Source organism: Nerophis ophidion, linkage group LG23 (genome assembly GCF_033978795.1).
Source record: "Nerophis ophidion isolate RoL-2023_Sa linkage group LG23, RoL_Noph_v1.0, whole genome shotgun sequence".
NCBI lineage: Eukaryota > Metazoa > Chordata > Actinopteri > Syngnathiformes > Syngnathidae > Nerophis > Nerophis ophidion.
Window position 1 is genome coordinate 4,615,129 of NC_084633.1, and position 21,891 is coordinate 4,637,019.

The following is a 21,891-nucleotide window of genomic DNA, read 5'->3' on the forward strand; positions in this document are numbered from 1 at the left end:
AGTGGGCTCCAGCTCTGGAGCTGGTGATAGAGTGTGCTCCAGCTTTGGAGCTAATGCTGGACTGGGTTCCAGCTTTAAGGCTGGTGCTGGAGTGGGTTCCAGCTTAGGAACAGGTGCTGGTGCGAGGACCAGGAAAGAGTCGATTGCTGGCGTGAGAACCAGACTAGGATTCGGTGCTGGTGTGTGAACCAGGCGAGAGACCGAAGCTGGTGTGGGAACAAGGTTAGGAACCTCTTCTGGTGTGAAAACCAGGCGAGAGTCTACTTTTGGTGTAAAAACCAGGTTAGGGACAGTGCCGAACATCGGTGGTGGAGGACGTGCTGGAGGTAATGACCTCGCAAGTCTGAACACCGGTGGAGGAGGTCTACTTGGTCGTTGTGATTTGACCGGGGGAAACACAGGTGGAGGAGGTCTACAAGGCCGTTGAGACTTGGCCGGGGGAAAAACAGGTGGAGGAGGTCTACAAGGCCGTTGAGACTTGGCCGGGGGAAACACAGGTGGAGGAGGTCTACGAGGAAGAGCTAAGCGGAATACAGGTGGCGGCGGCCTAGGAGGAGCTAGCGGTTTAACGGGCCGAAAAACAGGTAAGGGTGGCCTCATAGGAGGTTGCGGTTTGACAGTTTTAAGAAATGGTAGCGTCTGCGCTACCTCCGCAACACAGCTATAGGCCATAGCCCCCCCCTCCAGACGGGAATCCCAGACCCGTTCCCTGTGGTCAGGGACTGACCATAAGGGAGGGTGGTGGGAGGTTTGGAGGCGGGCAGACTCCTCCCCTCTATATTGTCCAGAGTGTCCCTTTGAAAAGGGAGAAAAAACCTTGGACTTGGGCTGGGAATGAGGTTTTACAGGTGGAGTTGAAAAAGCAGATGGTTGGGATTTACCAGAATAATAAAAAGCAAAAATGTCCTGGAAATTCTGTATTTTATTATTAATGTTATTGTCATTTGAAAATGGATGAGAAAGAGAATCTTCCAAAAAAAATTCCTCATTGATGATGTCATCAACGGAGGACGGGTTTGCGTTACCGGGAGGCGTCGACGAAATGACGTCATCTGCGCGGGACACAAGTTGAGAATTTGCCCAGTCGGTAAAACTGTTAGCAAAGTGTGTTATTGGGTCCCCAAACAATGGTGTAGGGGTTTTGTATGCGGACTGTAGGTTGCTGTGTTTATGAGGAGGGAGGCATGGAGTGGGAAAGTCACTGTCACGGGACGAAGCCATCGTTCGCGGCTTCCGCCTACGCGGACGAGCGCGAGCGCTGCGGGAGGGAAACTCACCGGACCGGGAAACATCGATGGGGATCAGGGTTCCATCCGGACCCCACATGATACTTTCATCCGGGTTGCATCGGAGAGTCTCTGCCTCCATCGCCCGAAACATAATCCATGTACCTTCATCGAAGGCGTCCTCGTGGTTGCCAGACGCGAAGGAACCATTCTTTGGTCGGATCTTACTGTTACGCTTGTGTGGCATTGTAATGCCGGATTCGGTCCTCCGTGGATGCGTCAGCAAGAACACAGCAAAAAGGTAAGAACTAAGGGATTTATTAAACAAAAGGAGCTATGAACAAAAATACTGATACAAATAGAAAAGGCAAATAAAAGCGCTAGCATGGAAAGCTAGGACAAACAAACCGAAGCACAAGGGCACCAAAAGGAAATACAAAACAACTAGCGTGAAAGCTAGGAATAAAAATAAAGCTTAGCGTGAGAGCTAGCGAAAACGAGAGTGAGAGACAAGTCGTAAACAGATGTATGTGAACAAAACTAAGATCCGACAATCAGTGAACAGAAAACGCTGGCTTATAAACAGGTGGTGATTAGTAAAGACAGGTGTGCTGGAAAAGAGAGTAGCAGCTGAAACTAATGAGTGACCATGGAAACGAACGAAACAGGAACTGATATAAAAATGGAACAAAAATAACAATACGGTGATGATCCGACCATCGGATCACAACAAGTTGTCCGAGAAGAGAAAAAGATTTTCATTTGGCTAACATCTCCACTAGGTTTCCTGCAGTACCTGGAATTGTGAGGACTCGCTCGATCAAATAAAAGCCTTTTGGTCAAACGCTTCCTCACCAGCGTCATATTTGGTCCATTCACACCACCAAGTCGTCCTCAGGATGACAAGACCAGCAATATACAACATGGGAAAGAAGAGTTGTGTCCATGCCGGGTTCTGTGCAACTCACCCACAGTGATTCTGGTGTGCATGCTGAGTCTCTCCACCAGCACGTTGTTCAGGATGACAGCAAGCAGAGCTACCAGGATGTACGTCAGACTCATGTCGAACACGATGGACGTCCCTGGAAGATGCAGCATTTACACCCATGGTAGACATCACATTTAGGTGCACATTTATACCTTTAAACTTGTGGTGAAGGTAGTCCACGTCTGTGATGAAGCTGTTGTAGGGCAACAGGAAACCAACCCCCGCCAATAGCATGGCGAAGTAGATGCCATGGTAACGGTCGTCAGGGAGCGGCTCCTCAAAGTCTGAGCGGGAAGGTAGGAAATGAAAAGCATATGAAATCACAGGCAGGCAATAGATCTTCAAAAATGTCCCATATCATATACACAATGTCATAGATTCTACACCAAAAAATCTGGTTATTATTCCGCCGCAAAGGTTTCCCAGAGGCCACAGTTTTTATCCGATCATGAGCTCCCCCCAAAATTGGAAAAAAATATCCCAGATCACCCAGAATTATCGGGTCACTTTTCCCTTTTGAAAATTAATAGGCCATTTTTCGAACTTGCACAATTCCCGCATTTCTCAACTGATTTGAACTGTTCCACCATCCACACACTCCACTCACCTTGGAAAATATAACTACAATGTTTCAAGTTGAAAAAAATTGCAAAAATTCCCATAATACCCAATTTTCCAAAGCCCTATTTTCACCTCTTGCTGTGAAGATTCTTCAGACTGCATTTTTCAACCGTTTTGGACCATTTCACCGACAAAACATTCTTTTTAGTTTGGACAACATCCCGCTTTTTTTGTACAAATTCCCGCTTTACCCGAAATTCCAAGAATTCCAAATTACCCATTCCCAATTCAAACTGTTACTACGTCAACATTTTTTTAACCTGTTCCAAAAATTCTAACACCAACCCATTCATATCATCTAGGACACTTGAGCTAGAATTAATATTTTATAAAATTCCCGGTTTTCCCGAAACTCAAGGAATTCCAAAATACCCATTCTCAATTCAAACTGTTACTACATCAACATTTTTCAACCTGTTCCAAAAATTCTAACACCAACCCATTCATTTAATCTACGACAACTGTGCTAGAATGAATATTTTCAAAAATTCCCGGGTTTTCCCAAAATTCCCAAATTTACAGAAAATTCCCGTTCAAATGAATGGACATGTTCATAGTTCCACAATGCCCTAAACTCTCTAAATATTGCCCGATTTTCCGGCAATTATCTTCCCGTTGAGAATGAATGTGAACTATTCAATCTACTGTACTGCATATCGCACATTTCTGATCCTATTTGTACCATTCCTCCATGCACACACTCCACTCTCCATGGACATTCAAGCCATCATGTCTCCCATTTCCGAAAATTCCCTGATTACCCGGAATTACCAGGAATCTTCCCCCATTGAAAATGAATGGGCAATATACAAACCTCTCCATATCCCACATTGCTCAACCGATTCAAACCTTTCCAAAAATCCACACATTTCACACACCCTGTACATTCAAGCAATTCAGTTTTGCTTACGCATAACGGCGGTTCGGCGGCTTGCGCATTTACACGCAATTCCAACCGGAATTGCAAATTTTAGTTATTAATATAATAACTCATCTGCTAATGCTGGATACTTCATACAGTAGTTGCATATGCACACATGTTGTCAACATTACGTAATAATCATTAAATGTAAACAATCATCGCAGGATGAGCAGGGATCTTCTCCAAGACTGTCAGCTTGAACGTAAACATGATTAACACAAAAATCCATCACCATACAGAACCCCGCTGTGATTTTTTTTTTCTTTTACTATATATAAATGTTCCCCTCTGGCAGTCATGTTTAGAAGAGCCAGAGTGTTACGGTTGATTGCGTCTTTTGGCTCGGAATTCTGACTTCTCCCTGGCAGGCTGGTGTGAGTGGGGACGCTCTATTCCATCCGTGATTGACAGTTGAGAGGTGGGGGGGCAGAGAACAAGGCTAATAGAGGTTATCTGATTAGTGCAGACTCTGCAAGCTGAATAATGTTATGGTAACAAGGTTGTTGACACACACTGACACACAATGACAGTGTAGTAGAAATGACAACGGAAAGGGATCGCATTAATTTTTCACCCATATGGGTGTGACTTCCCTGGATTAATTACTGGCCTTTTCTCTCCTCCCTCGTAAGTATTAATAAAACATATTTTTTATATGAAGGCACATACAACAATTTACACTGTATTTTTTGTTTCGCGTTGACAGTATTACACTGTAAATGTATATTCCACAACAAGTAATTTATTTCACATTAAAATACTGCACTCATAGTAATATCACAATAAACTATTGTAAATCCAAATTCATCTGTCTTTTAAAGGGACACTGCACTTTTTTGGAATCATGCCTGTTCCGTTTTCTCCACGGAAAGAGCAACCAAGTGTGCACAGATTATTACTCAAGATTTTAATTTCCCCTTTGAAGGGGTTCCAGAGACTACGTTACACATTCTTGTACCGTAAGTGGCGGTATGCTGTTAAACTGAGAGTAATTAAAAATAGTATTACAATTGTGAAGTTACAGCATTTAGTTGTAATTTTATTGTAATTAACTGTAAATCACAGCGCCGGAGTTACAGTAAATTGCTGTAAAGATATTTCACAGCCGATTACTGGAAACGTTACTGTAAAACTAATGCAATTATTGGCTGGTAAATTGCTGTGAATTTACAGTTGAGACCACAGGCTTAAACAGGTCTGAGGTGTTTATAAAACAGTTGTAATTACAAAGCAACTACTGATATATTTTGGCATTAAAGTTAAAAAAATATATATCAGGTTTCTTACGGCCACAGCCACTAAGAATACTATTGAATTGAATAATAATTATTAAAACATTTTTCGTAAGTAATCACTGTATGATTATTATATTCAATAAATAATCAGTCCCTTCCGAAATTTATGATTTACGCAAATTATGTACGACCTTCAAATTCCAGGAATTTACCCACACATTTTGGCCGATCAGCATCATTTTTAGCAGTTGAATTTGACTGTAAAATAAGTCCAATTTGGCTTTCTTTTTTTTTGCAGAAAAGTCAATTCTCATCCCAAATAAAAATTTGCTTTGGTACAAAACCAGCATCCTCAAACACAAAATGGCTGCCAGCAAGACACAAAATTGCTCTTTGTAGTGGTGGTCGTGACCCCAAAAAACAGGAAACAGCGGGCAATGTGCAGGTAAAATGCAAACAGTGCATGGAGGAAAAACATGCACTGAAAAAACAGAAGATCTGTGCATGAAAAAAAAGTTGACAGGGAGCTGACAACAAACAAAACTAGTTTACGCAAAAATGCCACAAACCGATAAAGTTTCACTGAACACCAGGGGCCGTATTTATCAAGCTTCTTAGAATTACTCCTAAGAAGTCTGCTAAGAGTTGACTTATGAGTAAAGAAATTTTTCGCTGAAAGCTGCACTTAAAAGTTAGTTATCAAGCGTCTTACTCACACTTTCAGCGAAGTGTAGGACTGAATCTTAAGTGTCACACTCAGAGCTAAATTACGACATTACTATGTGCCGTAAACGGAATTTTAGGTGACGTCATTTCTATGTCCATAGAAATGACCAATCACGGAAGGGAATCCCTTGTCTAAGAATAAAGAAATATCTTAGAAATATTTAAGTGGACAATGGGAGTGTATATTTTGACAATAAACTACAAAATAATACAAAACAAACAAACAAACAATGTTGGTAATTAATCAAAAATAAATGTTTCCTTTTCTTTCCAATTTATTAATTAGGCAACTAATTTGAAACTGGTGTGGGTGGCTCTATATACAGTGAGGCAAAAAAGTATTTAGTCAGCCACCGATTGTGCAAGTTCTTCCACTTAAAATGATGACAGAGGTCTGTAATTTTCATCATAGGTACACTTCAACTGTGAGAGACAGAATGTGGAAAAAAAATCCAGGAATTCACATTGTAGGAATTTTAAAGAATTTATTTGTAAATTATGGTGGAAAATAAGTATTTGGTCACTTCAAACAAGGAAGCACTCTGGCTCTCACAGACCTGTAACTTCTTCTTTAAGAAGCTCTTCTGTCCTCCACTCGTTACCTGTATTAATGGAACCTTTTTGAACTCGTTATCTGTATAAAAGACACCTGTCCGCAGCCTCAAACAGTCAGACTCCAAACTCCACTATGGCCAAGACCAAAGAGCTGTCAAAGGACACCAGGAAAAGAATTGTGGACCTGCACCAGACTGGGAAGAGTGAATCTACAATAGGCAAGCAGCTTGGTGTGAAAAAAATTAACTGTGGGAGCAATTATCAGAAAATGGAAGACATACAAGACCACTGATAATCTCCCTCGATCTGGGGCTCCACGCAAGATCTCGTCCCGTGGGGTCAAAAAGATCATGAGAACGGTGAGCAAAATTCCCAGAAGCACACAGGAGGACCTGGTGAATGACCTGCAGAGAGCTGGGACCAAAGTAACAAAGGTTACCAGCAGTAACACACTATGCCAACAGGGAATCAAATCCTGGAGTGACAGACATGTCCCCCTGCTTAAGCCAGTGCATGTCCCGGCTTGTCTGAAGTTTGCCAGAGAGCACATGGATGATACAGCAGAGGATTGGGAGAATGTCATGTGGTCAGATGAAACCAAAATAGAACTTTTTGATGTAAACTCAACTGTTTGGAGGAAGAAGAATACTGAGTTGTATCCAAAGAACACCATAACTACTGTGAAGCATGGGGGTGGAAACATCATGCTTTGGGGCTGTTTTTCTGCTAAGGGGACAGGACGATTGATCCGTGTTAAGGAAAGAATGAATGGGGCCATGTATTGGGAGATTTTGAGCCAAAACCTCCTATCAGTGAGAGCTTTGAATGGTTGACCAAATACCTTTTTTCCACCATAATTTACAAATAAATTCGTTAAAATTTTTTCAATGTGAATTCCTAGATTTTTTTTCACATTCTGTCTCTCACAGTTGAAGTGTACCTATGACGAAAATTACAGACCTCTGTCAACTTGCACAATCGGTGGCTGACTAAATACTTTTTTGCCCCACTGTATACTCCAAGATTTTGCAGTCTGCATCGAACACTACTTGCGTGTTGATGCTGTGGTACGGCTTCCTATTTACACTTGGAGCGATGATCCTTACATGTGTACCATCGATTGCCCCGACCACTCCGGGGAAGCCAGCTACCTGCATGAATGCAGTTGGCTTCTGCTGAATTATCCGGGGTGTAGTTGGAAATTCAATGAAATGCCTGACGATGTGAGGAGCAGTAAGGGCCATTATTGTTTCCAAAAGAATTCTGCTTACTGATGGTTGTGATGGCCCTAAATCATCACTGTTACACTGTTGCATTTTCCCAGTGGCGAGATATCCAAGCATTGTGATGACCTTTAGTTCTGCTGTGAAAGCTCAGCTGCCTGATGTTGCTGATGAGATGACACCCCTTATTAAATCTCTAACAAAAATAATACCTGCTCTGTCTAAACGATACCGTTTGATCAGCTGCTCGTCATCAAACAAAGCCAGGACATCCTTCCGCTCCCTGATCATTCGCGCACGTCTCTCTCGCCTCAGTGCCATTCCCCGCTGGCAACTCCTAACCACTTAGGACACCTCTGAAGGTCGCTTAAATATCATGCAGCGTAGGAGTGATTCTAAGACTTAAGAAAGTTGATAAATAGCTTTTATTCTTAAGTTTGAGAGTGGGACTAAATTTAGCAAATTCTCAGGACTCAAGTGTAAAATGGCACTCTAAGGCGCTTGATAAATACGGCCCCAGGACCCCAAACATTTGGAATGATCCCACAACCAACAAAGAAAAGAGACTTCCTACACCAGGTGACACAATCAACGCAAACAAGCTGCACCTGAGGAGCGAAGTGCTCCTAAAGACAATAAAGCTGTGGTAAACAGAATACAAACACAACAGGAAGTGGAACCAAAATAAGAGTGTAAAACAGGAAGTGAATCCAAAAACGCAGGAAACACACCCGAAACTAAAACAAACAATGGCCTAGTGGAATAGGTCATAAAAGTTTGTACACAGAGACATTGTTCTCACCAAGCTACTTCTCTTTGTTTTTAATTTTCTGCTGGATTTACTCTCTTTTTTATGCTGGGCTGCCACATATATATTTTAAATTGCTATATCTAGTCTATTTATACCTGCATTGTCCTTTCCATCCTTACACTTTCCATCATTGTAACTGAGCTACTGTGTTGAACAATTTCCCTTGTGGATCATTAAACTTTGTCTAAGTCTAAGTCTAGTTTGGAGCGATTGAAAAGTTTGTAAATCTCACAAATGGAGGGTCACTGTACTTTATGTTCACTACCAATGTTTCTTAACCACTCAGTGCCCTAGTGCAGTGGTTCTCAAATGGGGGTACGCGTACCCCTGGGGGTACTTGAGGGTATGCCAAGAGGTACGAGAGATTTTTTTATAAATAGCAACAATTCAAAAATCCTCTATAAATATATTTATTGAATAATACTTCAACAAAATATAAATGCAAGTTTATAAACTGTGAAAAGAAATGCAACAATGCAATATTCAGTGTTGACAGCTAGATTTTTTGTGGACATGTTCCATAAATATTGATGTTAAAGATTTAATTTTTTGTGAAGAAATGTTTAGAATGAAGTTGATAAATCCAGATGGATCTCTATTACAATCCCCAAAGAGGGCACTTTAAGTTGATGATTACTGTATTTCCTTGAATTGCTGCAAGGCATACAGTATGCGCCTGCCTTGAAACTCGCTCTGCAAAATAATTAGCGCATGCTTAGTATTACCGCCGGGTCAAACTCGTGACGTCACAAGTGACACTTCCACTGTCATCATTTTCAAAGTGGAGGAGGCTGATTTCAATACCGGGAATTTGAAATCGCATAAAGGGAAGAGCTATTCAGTAGGATTTAAGGTCAAAGCTACATCACACTCAAATTTTTACCGCATGCCTTTGGTAAGCGCAAGAGTGAGAAGAGGTTTTAAAATAATTAGCGCATGCTTACTTTTACCGCATGCCTTTGGTAAGCGCAGGAGTGAGAAGAGGTTTTAAATTAATTAGCGCCCCGGCGGCAATTCAAGGAAATATGGTACTTCTATGTGTAGAAATCTTTATTTATAATTGAATCACTTGTTTATTTTTCAACAAGTTTTTAGTTATTTTTATATATTTTTTTCCAAATAGTTCAAGAAAGACCACTACAAATGAGCAATATTTTGCACTGTTATACAATTTAATTAATCAGAAACTGATGACATAGTGCTGTATTTTACTTCTTTATCTCCTTTTTTTTTAACCAAAAATGCTTTGCTCTGATTTGGGGGTACTTGAATTAAAAAAATGTTCACAGGGGGTACATCACTGAAAAAAGGTTGAGAACCACTGGCCTAGTGGTTAGAGTGTTCGCCCTGAGATCGGTAGGTTGTGAGTTCAAACACCGGCCGAGTCATACCAAAGACTATACAAATGGAGCCCATTGCCTCCCTGCTTGGCACTCAGCATCAAGGTTTGGATTTAGGGGTTAAATCACCATATATGACTCCGGGGCGCGGCACCGCGGTTGCCCACTCCTCCCCTCACTTCCCAGAGGGTGATCAAGGGGATGGGTCAAATGCAGAGGACAAATTTCACCACACCTAGGGTGTGTGTGACAATCATTGGTACTTTAACTTAAACTGCTGTACCACTAAACAAGGAGTTTAGTACAGGAGCACCATTTTGGGGGGGTTACTTGACGTTTTCTTTCTCCGGTGTGTTTTGTTTACAAATGTGATGCTCATGTTGCTAGAAAGTATTCTGGTTTGATTGCTTGTTTTTTTTTGGTTTGATTTCTTACTATAGATCTGAGAGTGTGTACGCAGTCACAAAGTAGCTCACCAGTCTCCGACAGCGCCAGGACGCCTCTCTCCGGCACGTCTTTGCTGATCTCCTCCTCCTCCAGCTGGTAGGAGTCAAAACTGTAGCTCTGCACCACGCCGCTCTCCCGTCCCTCCCTCCATCCTTCTCTGCCCGCATCCCTCCATCCGCCTCTTATTCCGTCCCTCCACACGTCCCTCTCCTCAGGCGTCTGCGCCGGGGTGGGCCTGCGGCGCTCTGGCCCCACCGAGTCCATCTCTGCAGCCGAGTCCAACGCTCGCTAGACACCAGTGGGAGCATGCATTTTGCACATAATCCCAGAGTCACACCCTTTTCCAGTCGGGGGTGATGGAGGCAGATATTTGGGAGAGCTTTAGATGATGGAGGAACTGCAAGGGGAAGGGAGGGGAACAGAATAAAAGAATAACAATACAATATCAGACAAGTCAAGGTTAGACGGCTCGTGGAAGTGTGTGTGTGTGTGTGTGTGTGTGTGTGTGTGTGTGTGTGTGTGTGGGTGTGTGTGTGTGTGTGTGTGTGTGTGTGTGTGTGTGTGTGTGTGTGTGTGTGTGTGTGTGTGTGTGAGAGAAGAATATTAACTGGGAAAATGACAAAATATGCATGAGTGTGTGGCAGGCCAACTGAAGGGAATGTGAGCCAAAATGTCGCTCTGCAAGGCATTGAAGCAACAAAAGGGAAACACAAATAGTCATATAAATTGAACATCCGGCTAAAATAATCTGAAAAGGGATGTGATGTTTTTGCACCTTTTTATGGAAGCGTGCACATATAGGCAACCTGGAGACCAGGGGTGGGCATTACGTCGATCGCGAGCTAACGGTCGATCGCGGAGGGCGTGTCAGTCAATCCCAAGCCAGGCATTAAAAAAATAGACATAAAAATGAGCAATCATCAATTTTCACCAAGACTTCACTTTCGTCAGTTGTTTGACATTTTCGGCACACGAGGATCTTGTGAGATGACGCTAGCTGCTGCGAGCTCATTATTAAGAAAAAAATCACTGACAGGACGGAGAGAAACACTTTTTATTTCAACAGACTCTTGGGCCGTACCTGCTGTCAAAACTCTAAAGACAGACTGCACAGTTCCTGTCTTCACCATAAAAGACCTGCTTCATCCTGCCTGTGCCAACAAAATAAGAGTCTCCGAAAGCTAGCGTGCACAAGCTAGCAAGCTACAGAGTTTGATGCCAATGTATTTCTTATAAAGTTGTTGCACCTTTCCTACTTCCGGCGCCTAGACCTTAGTCAAGGAGCGCAGGGGAAACACTTCTCCAGGGCTGATGGATTCTCAGGGAAACACCCTTCACTTTACCCGGAAGTGAGTCTTCACAATTCCGGACTCCAGGGCAAAATGACGAGTCCAGCGATTAGTTGCAAATCGTGGCTTTTTATTTACGTCTTGCACACAGTCAAAATCCCACACAAAAACACTAGCCACTCCCCCGCCCTCAGCGACCGCTCTCTCTCCTCTCTCACCCACACACTCACTGACGTCACTCACCTGCTGTCACATATTAAAGGGCCACACACACATATGCAACTCTCATGACAAAGTGTTTAAAAACGAGTATGCAAGTTGGACAAATGAGATGCCAAATCCAACCACTTTCATGTGGTATTGGACAGAAAGGAGCACTTTTTTTCTCCTCCATTTGAAAATGCGGACGTTATCATCACCACTGTCTGATTCCAATCAATGTAAGTCATCATAATCAGGTAATACACCAACTTATATTCTTGTCTTCATGAAAGAAAGGAGTCTATGTGTGTTTAACATGCTTGTATTATCATCAAACACCATTAACTTGTTAACAAAAATGTCTCTTTCATAAATAAATAAATATAAATTATAAATATGAACGAGGTAGATCTCCTTGACTTGGTCAATTGAAAAGTAGCTCGCCTGCAGAAAAAGTGTGAGCACCCCTGCTCTAGACATTTAAACCATGAACACAGTTAAAAGTGTACACCCCAGCAGCTGTACTTCAAAAGAAGCCTTTCATTGGCTCCATTCAAAAGTATTAACACGACACATACTCCTCTTTGTCATGCACGTCAACAACCAGCAAATAGTAAAGTCTGCACCTTGACATCAGTGCTAGTCCACTAAATTCACTGTTAGTATTCTTTGTATGCCTATGCAAAGCTCTTGCACACTTTCAATAATAATAATATTGTCCTAAATTAGATCAAAAAGCCACAAATTAAAACGTAAGCGATATATTTTGCACCAGACCAAAATTCTGCTTGAAGAACCAGCATCCACTGCAGTTGTGTTTTGCAGAACTCTGATAAAAGATATATATACACACTAGGAACGCTCTGCTTTTTTAAGGAACCTCCAAGATCCAGGGTCCTCTACAGCAGGGGTCACCAACACGGTGCCCATGGGCACCAGCTAGCCCGCAAGGACCAGATGAGTAGCCCGCTGCCCTGTTCTAAAAATAGCTCAAATAGCAGCACTTACCAGTGAGCTGCCTCTATTTTTTAAAATTTGATTTATTTACTAGCAAGCTGGTCTCGCTTTGCTCGACATTTTTAATTCTAAGAGAGACAAAAATCAAATAGAATTTGAAAATCCAAGAAAATATTTTAAAGACTTGGTCTTCACTTGTTTAAATAGATGTGTTTATTTTTTTACTTTACTTCTTATAACTTTCAGAAAGACAATTTTAGAGAAAAAATACAACCTTGAAAATGATTTTAGGATTTTTTAAAACATTAACCTTTTTACCCGTTAAATTCCTTCCTCTTCTTTCCTGACAATTTAAATCAATGTTCAAGTAATTTTTTATTTATTTATTGTAAAGAATAAAAAATATGCATTTTAGCTTCTGTTTTTTCGACCAAGAATAATTGTGAAATATATCTTCAAATTTATTATGATTGAAATTCAAAAAAATTAGTCTGGCCAATCTAGAAAATCTTTAGAATCAAATTTAAATCTTATTTCAAAGTCTTTTGAATTTCTTTTAAAAATTTTGTTCTGGAAAAATCTAGAAGAAATAATGATTTGTCTTTGTTAGAAATATAGCTTGGTCCAATTTGTTATATATTCTAACAAAATGCAGATTGGATTTTAACATATTTAAAACATGTCATCAAAATACTAAAATTAATCTTAATCAGGAAAAATTACTAATGATCCATAAATATTTTTTTGAATTTTTTCAAGCTAGTTTTTCTCTTCTTTTTTTCGGTTGAATTTTGAATTTTAAAGAATCGAAATTGAAGATAAACCATGTTTCAAAATTTAATTTTCATTTTTTTCCTGTTTTCTCCTCTTATAAACCGTTCAATTAAGTGTTTTTTTCATCATTTATTCTCTACAAAAAACCTTCCGTAAAAGGAAGAAAAATGTACGATGGAATGACAGACAGAAATACCCATTTTTTTATATATACCGGTATATAGATTTATTTATTAAAGGTAAATTGAGCAAATTTGCTATTTCTGGCAATTTTTTTTAAGTGTGTATCAAACTGGTAGCCCTTCGCATTAATCAGTACCCAAGAAGTAGCTCTTGGTTTCAAAATGTTGGTGACCCCTGCTCTACAGTATATCAGTCATTCCCAACCACTGTGCTGCGGAATATTATCAGATTTCACTTGATTGGTAGGAAAATTACAATTTATTTACGACAAATAATGTATCTTTACGCTGGTATACCGGCCGTGCTTGATTTACGACACTGTAATGGTACGGCGTTTCATGTTATGGCGTTTCATATTATGGTGTTTCATGTAACAGTGTTTGACATTACGGCATTCCGGGCTACGACGTTTCGTGTTATGACGTTTCTTGTTATGACGTTTCTTGTTATGACGTTTTGTGTTATGATGTTTCATGTTACGGCGTTTCGTGTTATGGCATTTCGTGTTATGGTGTATAGTGCTCAGGTGTTTCATGCACCACGTTTCATGTCACGCTGTATCGTGTTATGCCTTATAGTGTTACAGAGATTCATGTTACAACTTTGGACGTTACAGCATTTCGTGTTACGGCATTTCGTGTTTACGGCATTTCATGTTATGGAATTTCGTGTTATAGCGTATCATGCTCAAGCGTTTCATGCATCCCGTTTCATGTTGTATTGTTTTATGCCTTATAATGTTACGGAGTTTAATGTTAAGCTATGTCATGTTACATAGTTTCACATCACAACGTTTAGTGTTAAAGCGTTTTGCGTTACGGTGTTTTGTCTTACAGCGTTTCGAGTTATGGCGTTTCATGTACCGATGTATCGTGTTATGCCTTATAGCAGGGGTCGCCAAGCCGAAGATCACGAAATTGTATCTGAGGAGAAAAAAAAGTATTATTATGACATTAGTGACACCCCCACTTGAAGAGTGGCTAACAGACCCGCCAACGGGCACACATTTTAACCCCTTAACACACCCGCACACCTCTGCCACTCTCTCGTCACCTTCTCATCCTGCTGCTCTCGACACCGTGGTCACACCCTCTGAGCACGGCTGAAAACTTCACCCACTTGTCTCACATACTGTACATGCATGGCATGATGTGCACAAAAAACATCGAGCTGCAACAATGCATTAAGGCTGACTATTGCAATGCATCTGACATATTCCCGCATCCTCCTGCATGTGAGGACTTGCATTTTGAGGACGAACACTAGAAAGGTGCCCACACTTTCTGGGCAGCAATCATTGTCTTGCTGAAATAAGCAAGGGTGTCCATGAAAACATTGGTTGGATGGCAACATATATTGCTCAAAAACCTGTACGTACCTTTCAGCATTAATGGTGACTTCATAGATGCTGGCTTTTGAACTTTGTGCCTAAAACAATCCGGATGATTATTTTCCTCTATGTTCCAGAGGACACGACGTCCACAGTTTCCAAACCAATTTGAAATGTGGACCACACAACACTTTTCCACTTTTCATCAGTCCATCTTACGTTTGTAGATGAGCTTGGGCCCAGCGAAGCCAGCGTCGTTTCTGGGTGTTGTACATAAATGGCTTTCGCTTTGTATAGTAGAGTTTTAACTTGCACTTACAGATTTAGCGATGAACTGTAGTTACTGACAGTGTTTTTTTTTTTAGTGTTCCTGAGCCCATGTGGTGATATCCTTTACACGCCGATGTCACTTTTTGATGCAGTACCGCATGTGGGATCGAAAGTATGTAAAATCATCGCTTATGTGAAGTGATTTCGCCAGATTGTCTAAATTTTTTGATGATATAACGGACCAAAACTGGTGAAATCCCTAAATTCCTTGCAATAGCTCATTGAAAAATATTGTTCTTAAACTGTTGAACAATTTGCTCATGCATTTGTTCACAAAGTGGTGACCCTCACCCCATCCTTGTTTGTGAATGACTGACCATTTCATGGAAGCTGCTTTTAACCCAATCTTGGCACCCACCTGTTCCCAATTAATCCATTCACCTGTGGGATGTTCCAAATAAGTGTTTGATGAGCATTCCTCAACTTTCTCAGTCTTTTTGCCACTTGTGTCAGCTTTTTTGAAACATGTTGCAGGCATCAAATTCCAAAATGAGCTAAAATTTGCAAAAAATAACATTTTCCAGCAAATACAATGATTTGCAAATCATTCTATTCTGTTTTTATTTATGATGTACATAAAGTGCCAACTTAACTGGTTTTGGGTTTTGTAAGTCCTACAATTATAAAGGCTAAGCCTAATCGGCTCAATAAAGGTTGGGAATCACTGCTCTGTAAGACAGGAACAGCAATTCAAGCTTTCATTATTATTGACTATTTCAAGTGCATTAAAGTGCCTGTTTTGTTGCGATCTGCGCTTCGTGTCGGTGGGGTGACCCCAGGATGCAATGACATAGAGGCAGTTGATGTGAATAAAGACAAATGAGGTGCTCAAAAGTAACGGCACAATATACAAAAAGACAAAAACTACATAGGTGCTTAATAATTCACTAAGAATATGGAGGAAAAAAAGTCCAAGTAGTACCGAAATTCAAAAATACAAAAAAATAAAGCTGTGCAGGATTCAGAAAAAAAAAACCCTCCCGTTTTTCTCAGGAGAAAGCAACAACTAGAAAACAGCAGTGTCTGCAGAAAAAGAAGCGATGACCTGATAACCAACTTCTTCCTTCTTCTTCCTCGTTTTGTTTTATGGAGGTTGTAAACTGGGAATTGAAAGTGAATGTAGGCTTAAAGGGGAACTGCACTTTTTGGGGAATTTGGGGATTTTTTTTTTTTTTAAAAGATTTTGAAGATGATAAAACAACACCTGAAAGATGACTGCAAGTATATATATAATGTAGTAACAGACACGTTCATATCAATATGTACTATGTTCAAAATTTACCGTATTTTGATAATTTTCTGAAAGGATTTCTTTCATGTATTTTCTGACTTCTGGCAACAACTTGTGTTCCTACTTCCGGAAAGAAAGTGAAGTGAAGTGAATTATATTTATATAGCGCTTTTTCTCTGGTGACTCAAAGCGCTTTACATAGTGAAACCCAATACCTAATTTTTACATTTAAACTCGTGTGGGTGCAATGGGAGCAGGTGGGTAAACTGTCGTGCCCAAGGACACAACGGCAGTGACTAGGATGGCGGAAGCGGGGATCAAACCTGCAATCCTCTAGTTGCTGGCACGGTTGCTCTACCAACCGAGCTATACAGCCAGGCGTGTGTGTGTTCTAATCACGACAAACTTGGTAAAAGACAATGAAGACGACTATTTTTTTTCCAAATGAGGACTTACAACCTTATACTTTTGAAGCAAAATATACCGCTGCTTATGGAAGTGAGCACAAAGGAAGAATGAGACGTTGGAGCAGACGGAAGCCGGCAGAGGGGGATAAAAGCGATTTTGACGCTATAATTATGGAACTTGAAGCCACGCTATTTCTTCATAGATGGATTGCTTACCCAAAATCAACCAGAAAAGTCCTACTGAAACAGACGAACAACTTTCCATCGAGTGAGTCATTTTAATACTGATCATGATTCCCGCACCACATCATGCTTGTTAGTACAACTACAGTACATAGGCTGTCTGGCTAGCTCAGCTGTGTACAAACAAAACACGAAATGTGGGCTAATACTTTACAGATACTATAATATGATTGGCCTTCACGGTGGCAGAGGGGTTAGTGCGTCTGCCTCACAATACGAAGGTCCTGCAGTCCTGGGTTCAAATCCAGGCTCGGGATCTTTCTGTGTGGAGTTTGCATGTTCTCCCCGTGAATGCGTGGGTTCCCTCCGGGTACTCCGGCTTCCTCCCACTTCCAAAGACATGCACCTGGGGATAGGTTGATTGGCAACACTAAATTGGCCCTAGTGTGTGAATGTGAGTGTGAATGTTGTCTGTCTATCCGTGTTGGCCCTGCGATGAGGTGGCGACTTGTCCAGGGTGTACCCCGCCTTCCGCCCGATTGTAGCTGAGATAGGCGCCAGCGCCCCCCGCAACCCCGAAAGGGAATAAGCGGTAGAAAATGGATGGATGGATGGATAATATGATTGTTCATATTTTTCAGTCAGTACAGATTTTTGTCTTATCGCAGTATTGTGCATTACAAACTCATTTATTCACAGCTTATTTCTTGCCTTAGTTAGCTTTTACGGCTAACACCGTAGCAAGCCAATGTGTTACTACGCTAGAAAAATAGTTCCTCAGTGTTGGCTCTTATAGCAACAATTTTGCTGCAGTTTTTTTTTATTATACAGGTTACGGAATGTAAATGAATTATTGTTGATGTTTTTTGAATGCAATTTAAAGTGATTTAGTGGTAGAATTGATTGCTCCCAATAGCTGCATTGCAGGCCATCTAGAACGAGTCAATTTTTACATGATAGAAAGCAACAACAAAAAAAGTAATTTTGTCTTCTTGTCTCTCATGATTGTGAATGATAGGTAAAATTCCAAAAATGTGCAGTTCCCCTTTAATGGGTCACAAACTAAATTTTGAAATTATACATTGATTCAAATTCCTATTAATATACAGTATACACCTGCATATCAACATATATCAATACTAATAATTATCATAACCAACAATAAATATTCTATATTCTATTAATGATCTTGATTTCCTTCAAGAACTCAAACAGATATTTTGTAACTGTGTGATCTGATGTTTTACTTAAAAAAATACTTGAGTCCAAACGTTTATTCATTGTCTTCTATTGTTTTCTTTATTCTTTTTCTTTCTCTATCATGTTTAATGCAATGAAACATGACAATTTCTACTGGATTACTACATTTGTCACATTTCCCAGTCTTGTCTTAGCCTATTGAGAACAGTGTTTTATATAACCTAGTATGTCCTCACCTCAAATGAGTGATGATTGTTTCCTCCTTTCTTCATCTACGACCCCGACGTCCCGAGCCAACTTGAGGATTGATAGTAAAATATACTCTTTTCTTATCTTCATGACTCCACCGGTCTCGCTACATCCTCATAATTTTTTTCCTAATTAATGAATTGAGTTCTGATTTACTAACTTGACAATGGACGGTTATGCTTACAATCGTTATTGCTTGCTTGGCATATTTGTCTGCTAATTCATTTACCATCACTCCTACATGAGCTGGGACGCAAACACATTTGACATATGTTCCCATGTTATGAATATTTAACGGCATTTCTAAAATATCATACATCAAATAATTTCTTCCACTCGCGTCACCTGTTTTTATAATTTTAACAGCAGATAATGAGTCTGTCCATGTTATTACTCTTAATGGTTTAACTTGTTCCACTCACTGCAGTGCCATTTTAATTGCCATGAGTTCAGCGGAAAAGACAGAAAGATGGTCAGTTATTCCTGCTTTCCCAGGTCCTGGTTGTTTAGAACCATCCATATAAATCTTTACGTATTGTGAGAATGACATATTTTTAAATGCCCTTTCTTAATCCATAGTCATGTTTAAAGCAGCTAGAATGTTGGGTCAAATGTTGTGCGTCTTATATTGCTTTTATCTTATTTCCGCTAGTAAACTCTTTGTTTTGTTTTAAGGGCCCTTGTTTGTCGGCTCACTGTTTTAGGCTAGTTTCTTATCTGTTTTGAAGAAGCAGCTGTGCTACTTTCCGGGCGAGAAGGGCTGTTTGCGCTCTACACAAGCTGACTCTTTTTGTTTGGATTTAGACCTCTTCTTGCTGATGCTATTGTCACATTGTAAGGGCTGGTCTCCTAAAACTTTAGAAAAACTTGGACAAGTTTCTGTCTCTGTATCCTTAAAATCTATCTGCATATATCTTAGCTAATTATCCAAAATCACCCTTGTGCATTTTGATCTTTTCATACAATGTAGTGTCAGTGTCTTGGCTTGGTAACATTCAGGCAAATGAATGACAGACGGACTGATCGAAAGATTTGAAAAAAACATTTTTTTTACTTGCGCTTGCATGTTTTCAACAGAATGATCTCTCATACTTTTGGTCTGTTTCTACGTTTGAATAACAATATTTTCGGTTGGGTGATTATCTCTTTGCCCCTGTGACTGTACAAAGTATGGCAATGATATTTAGAGTCTTCTCAGCTCAGGAGACAATTTACCATCTTCAACCTTGAGTGCACACACCGGGGTGGTTCTCATGGGCCCTGAACGAATCCTTAATGCTTTATTCCGAACAACATCAAACTTTTTAAACTAGGTCTTCGCTGCTGACCCATAAGCTACGTATCCATAATCAATGACTGATCCTATCATGCTAATATACAATCTTTTCATAGACTCAAAGTCTGCTCCCCATTTCTTGCTACTGAAGTGAATAAATCAACTCATGTTCTACCTATGGTGAATGTTTATATTCACCTTGGAGAAAGCAAACCACCAAGTTTAAGTAAATAGTGGTATTTCAGTTTGAGCATATAATATGATAAGGCCCCTTAGTTTGGCATTCGCAGGTGCATTGGATCACTTCTTGTAGGAAACAGGCCCTAATTGGGACTTTGTAATGCAAAAGTGATAACCACATCCTTGAGAAAAGACTACCTGTGTCGCTCAACGCCAACATTTGAGTTATGACTTAAAGCAGATGTTTTCCAGTCACTACACACGAACATCTCCTTACATGTTCAGGTTGTGCTGTCCTGACTTAAGCACACACACAGACAAAGAAAGAAGGCATAAAAGACTGGTGGCTTGGCTTCTCCAGTTAGGAGTGCCTCATATTCTTGACCTGACCTCCTCGCTTGTAATAAAGCATATTTTGGTTCAGTAAAGCGTCTCCGACGTCTCTGTTGGTCCAGCCACACCGCCGTGTCACCCCTTCTGTCCGGACGAGGATAACAAGACCAGAAATACACTTCACTACTCAAACATCGAATCACCTTAGTAACTTTATCACACTTATTAACTATTTTCAATATGCATTTGCCATGTCAGCCTTGTGTCAAACCACATCCCTAAAAATGTCATACATTTGATATTTTCTAGCTCTTCACCAGACATTGTTAACGTGTACCTATCATATATTTTCTTATTGGAAAAAATAATAATTTTGGCTTTTCCAGCTAAGAATGTAATTCCCCATATGCCAGCCTATGTGTCTACACTGTTGATGGCCTTTCGTAAACTTTGTACTGCATGTTCAATATTCTGCCTCTTTTCCAAAACGCACCGTCATCAGCAAGTAATGATTTTCATATTCTGTAATCCACTCCATCATACATATCATTTGTCATAATACCAAATAAAATGGGACTAATCACACTTCCTTGAGGAACCCTATGGTCCACAATCATGCTTGTATTTCCCTGTTACTGAAGAACTTCTTGATCCACTCATACATCCTTCCTTTGATTCCAAACTTTCGTATTTTAATTATTACACGGTCTCTCCATAAAATATCATAAGCTTCTTCCATGTCAAAAAACACAGCTGCTACATTTTCTTTACAAATTTGGGTATAAATCCGATACCAAGTCGTTACTTTTCAGAGGCGGTATAGTACCGTATACGATTCATTAGTATCACGGTACTTTACTAGTACCGGTATACCTTACAACCCTACAAGGGACTGCAGATGGAAATGAGCTATTTAGCTATGATCTGGTGCAGAACATATCAGTCTTTGTGCATTGTCCCTTCAACTAAAGACTAAATGAAACTAAAATAAGAGCGTCTAACAGGAAGTAAACCCCAAAACACCCAAAAACTTAACAAGACATGACCTCAAATTGACAGGTCCTGACATGTTTAATTAACTAGCTAACTTTTGAACGTGCTGCAAGCATTATCTCACGCCCTCTTCCTGCTTCGAGCGTGTAAGCTACGCACAACCTAAGATACACACAATTCATCCATCTATTTCCTACCACTTGTCGTTCTCCAGGGCGCGGTGGGTGTTGTAGCCCATCCCAGCTGCCATGAATGCAAATAGTTTTTGTTTTAAAACTAAATTTTGAGCCAGTGACATTACCAATATTTTAACCAATTTATGTATAATTTCATTGCATTTCAAGATTTCTTACAAATACAAACATCTTGTTGAAGGGGCTAAGTTTTCAAAATGTTATAAGCATTATATCCTGCTCTTTTTTGGCTTTGAGCATGTAAACTACGCTCCCTTCTAACAAACACATACATTAGTTATGTACAAATTATTATATGCGGTCGGCAAATAGTGATATGATTTGGCAAAGTTAAGTTATGCAGGAAGAAATGCATCTGAAAAGTAAAATAATAAATGACAGGCCCTTCAAATTTGACTGGAAATAGATTCCTAGCCTCTTCCTTCAATGATACAAAGTAAAAATTCTGCAGACATTCACAAAGACCCCTGGACGTGCAGTGTAAGTA

At 40.2% G+C, this 21,891-nt stretch overlaps 2 protein-coding genes across 2 annotated transcripts in view; one reads left to right on the forward strand and one right to left on the reverse strand.

Annotated features, from left to right (window-relative positions):
• slc29a4a (solute carrier family 29 member 4a) overlaps nt 1-21,891 on the reverse strand; it is a 55,427-nt gene that overhangs the window by 22,850 nt on the left and 10,686 nt on the right. Inside the window, exons 3-5 of the mRNA XM_061884971.1 lie at nt 10,124-10,491; nt 2,367-2,498; nt 2,195-2,308 (exon numbers count right to left, since the gene is read on the reverse strand). Of these exons, the coding sequence (XP_061740955.1) occupies nt 2,195-2,308; nt 2,367-2,498; nt 10,124-10,358 (481 nt within the window). The 5' untranslated portion in view covers nt 10,359-10,491. The remainder of the gene's footprint in view (nt 1-2,194; nt 2,309-2,366; nt 2,499-10,123; nt 10,492-21,891) is intronic.
• The window catches only part of atp5mf (ATP synthase membrane subunit f), a 36,665-nt gene continuing 31,663 nt past the window's right edge, over nt 16,890-21,891 (forward strand). Inside the window, exon 1 of the mRNA XM_061884973.1 lies at nt 16,890-17,064. Coding sequence (XP_061740957.1) covers nt 16,905-17,064 — 160 coding nt within the window. The 5' untranslated portion in view covers nt 16,890-16,904. The remainder of the gene's footprint in view (nt 17,065-21,891) is intronic.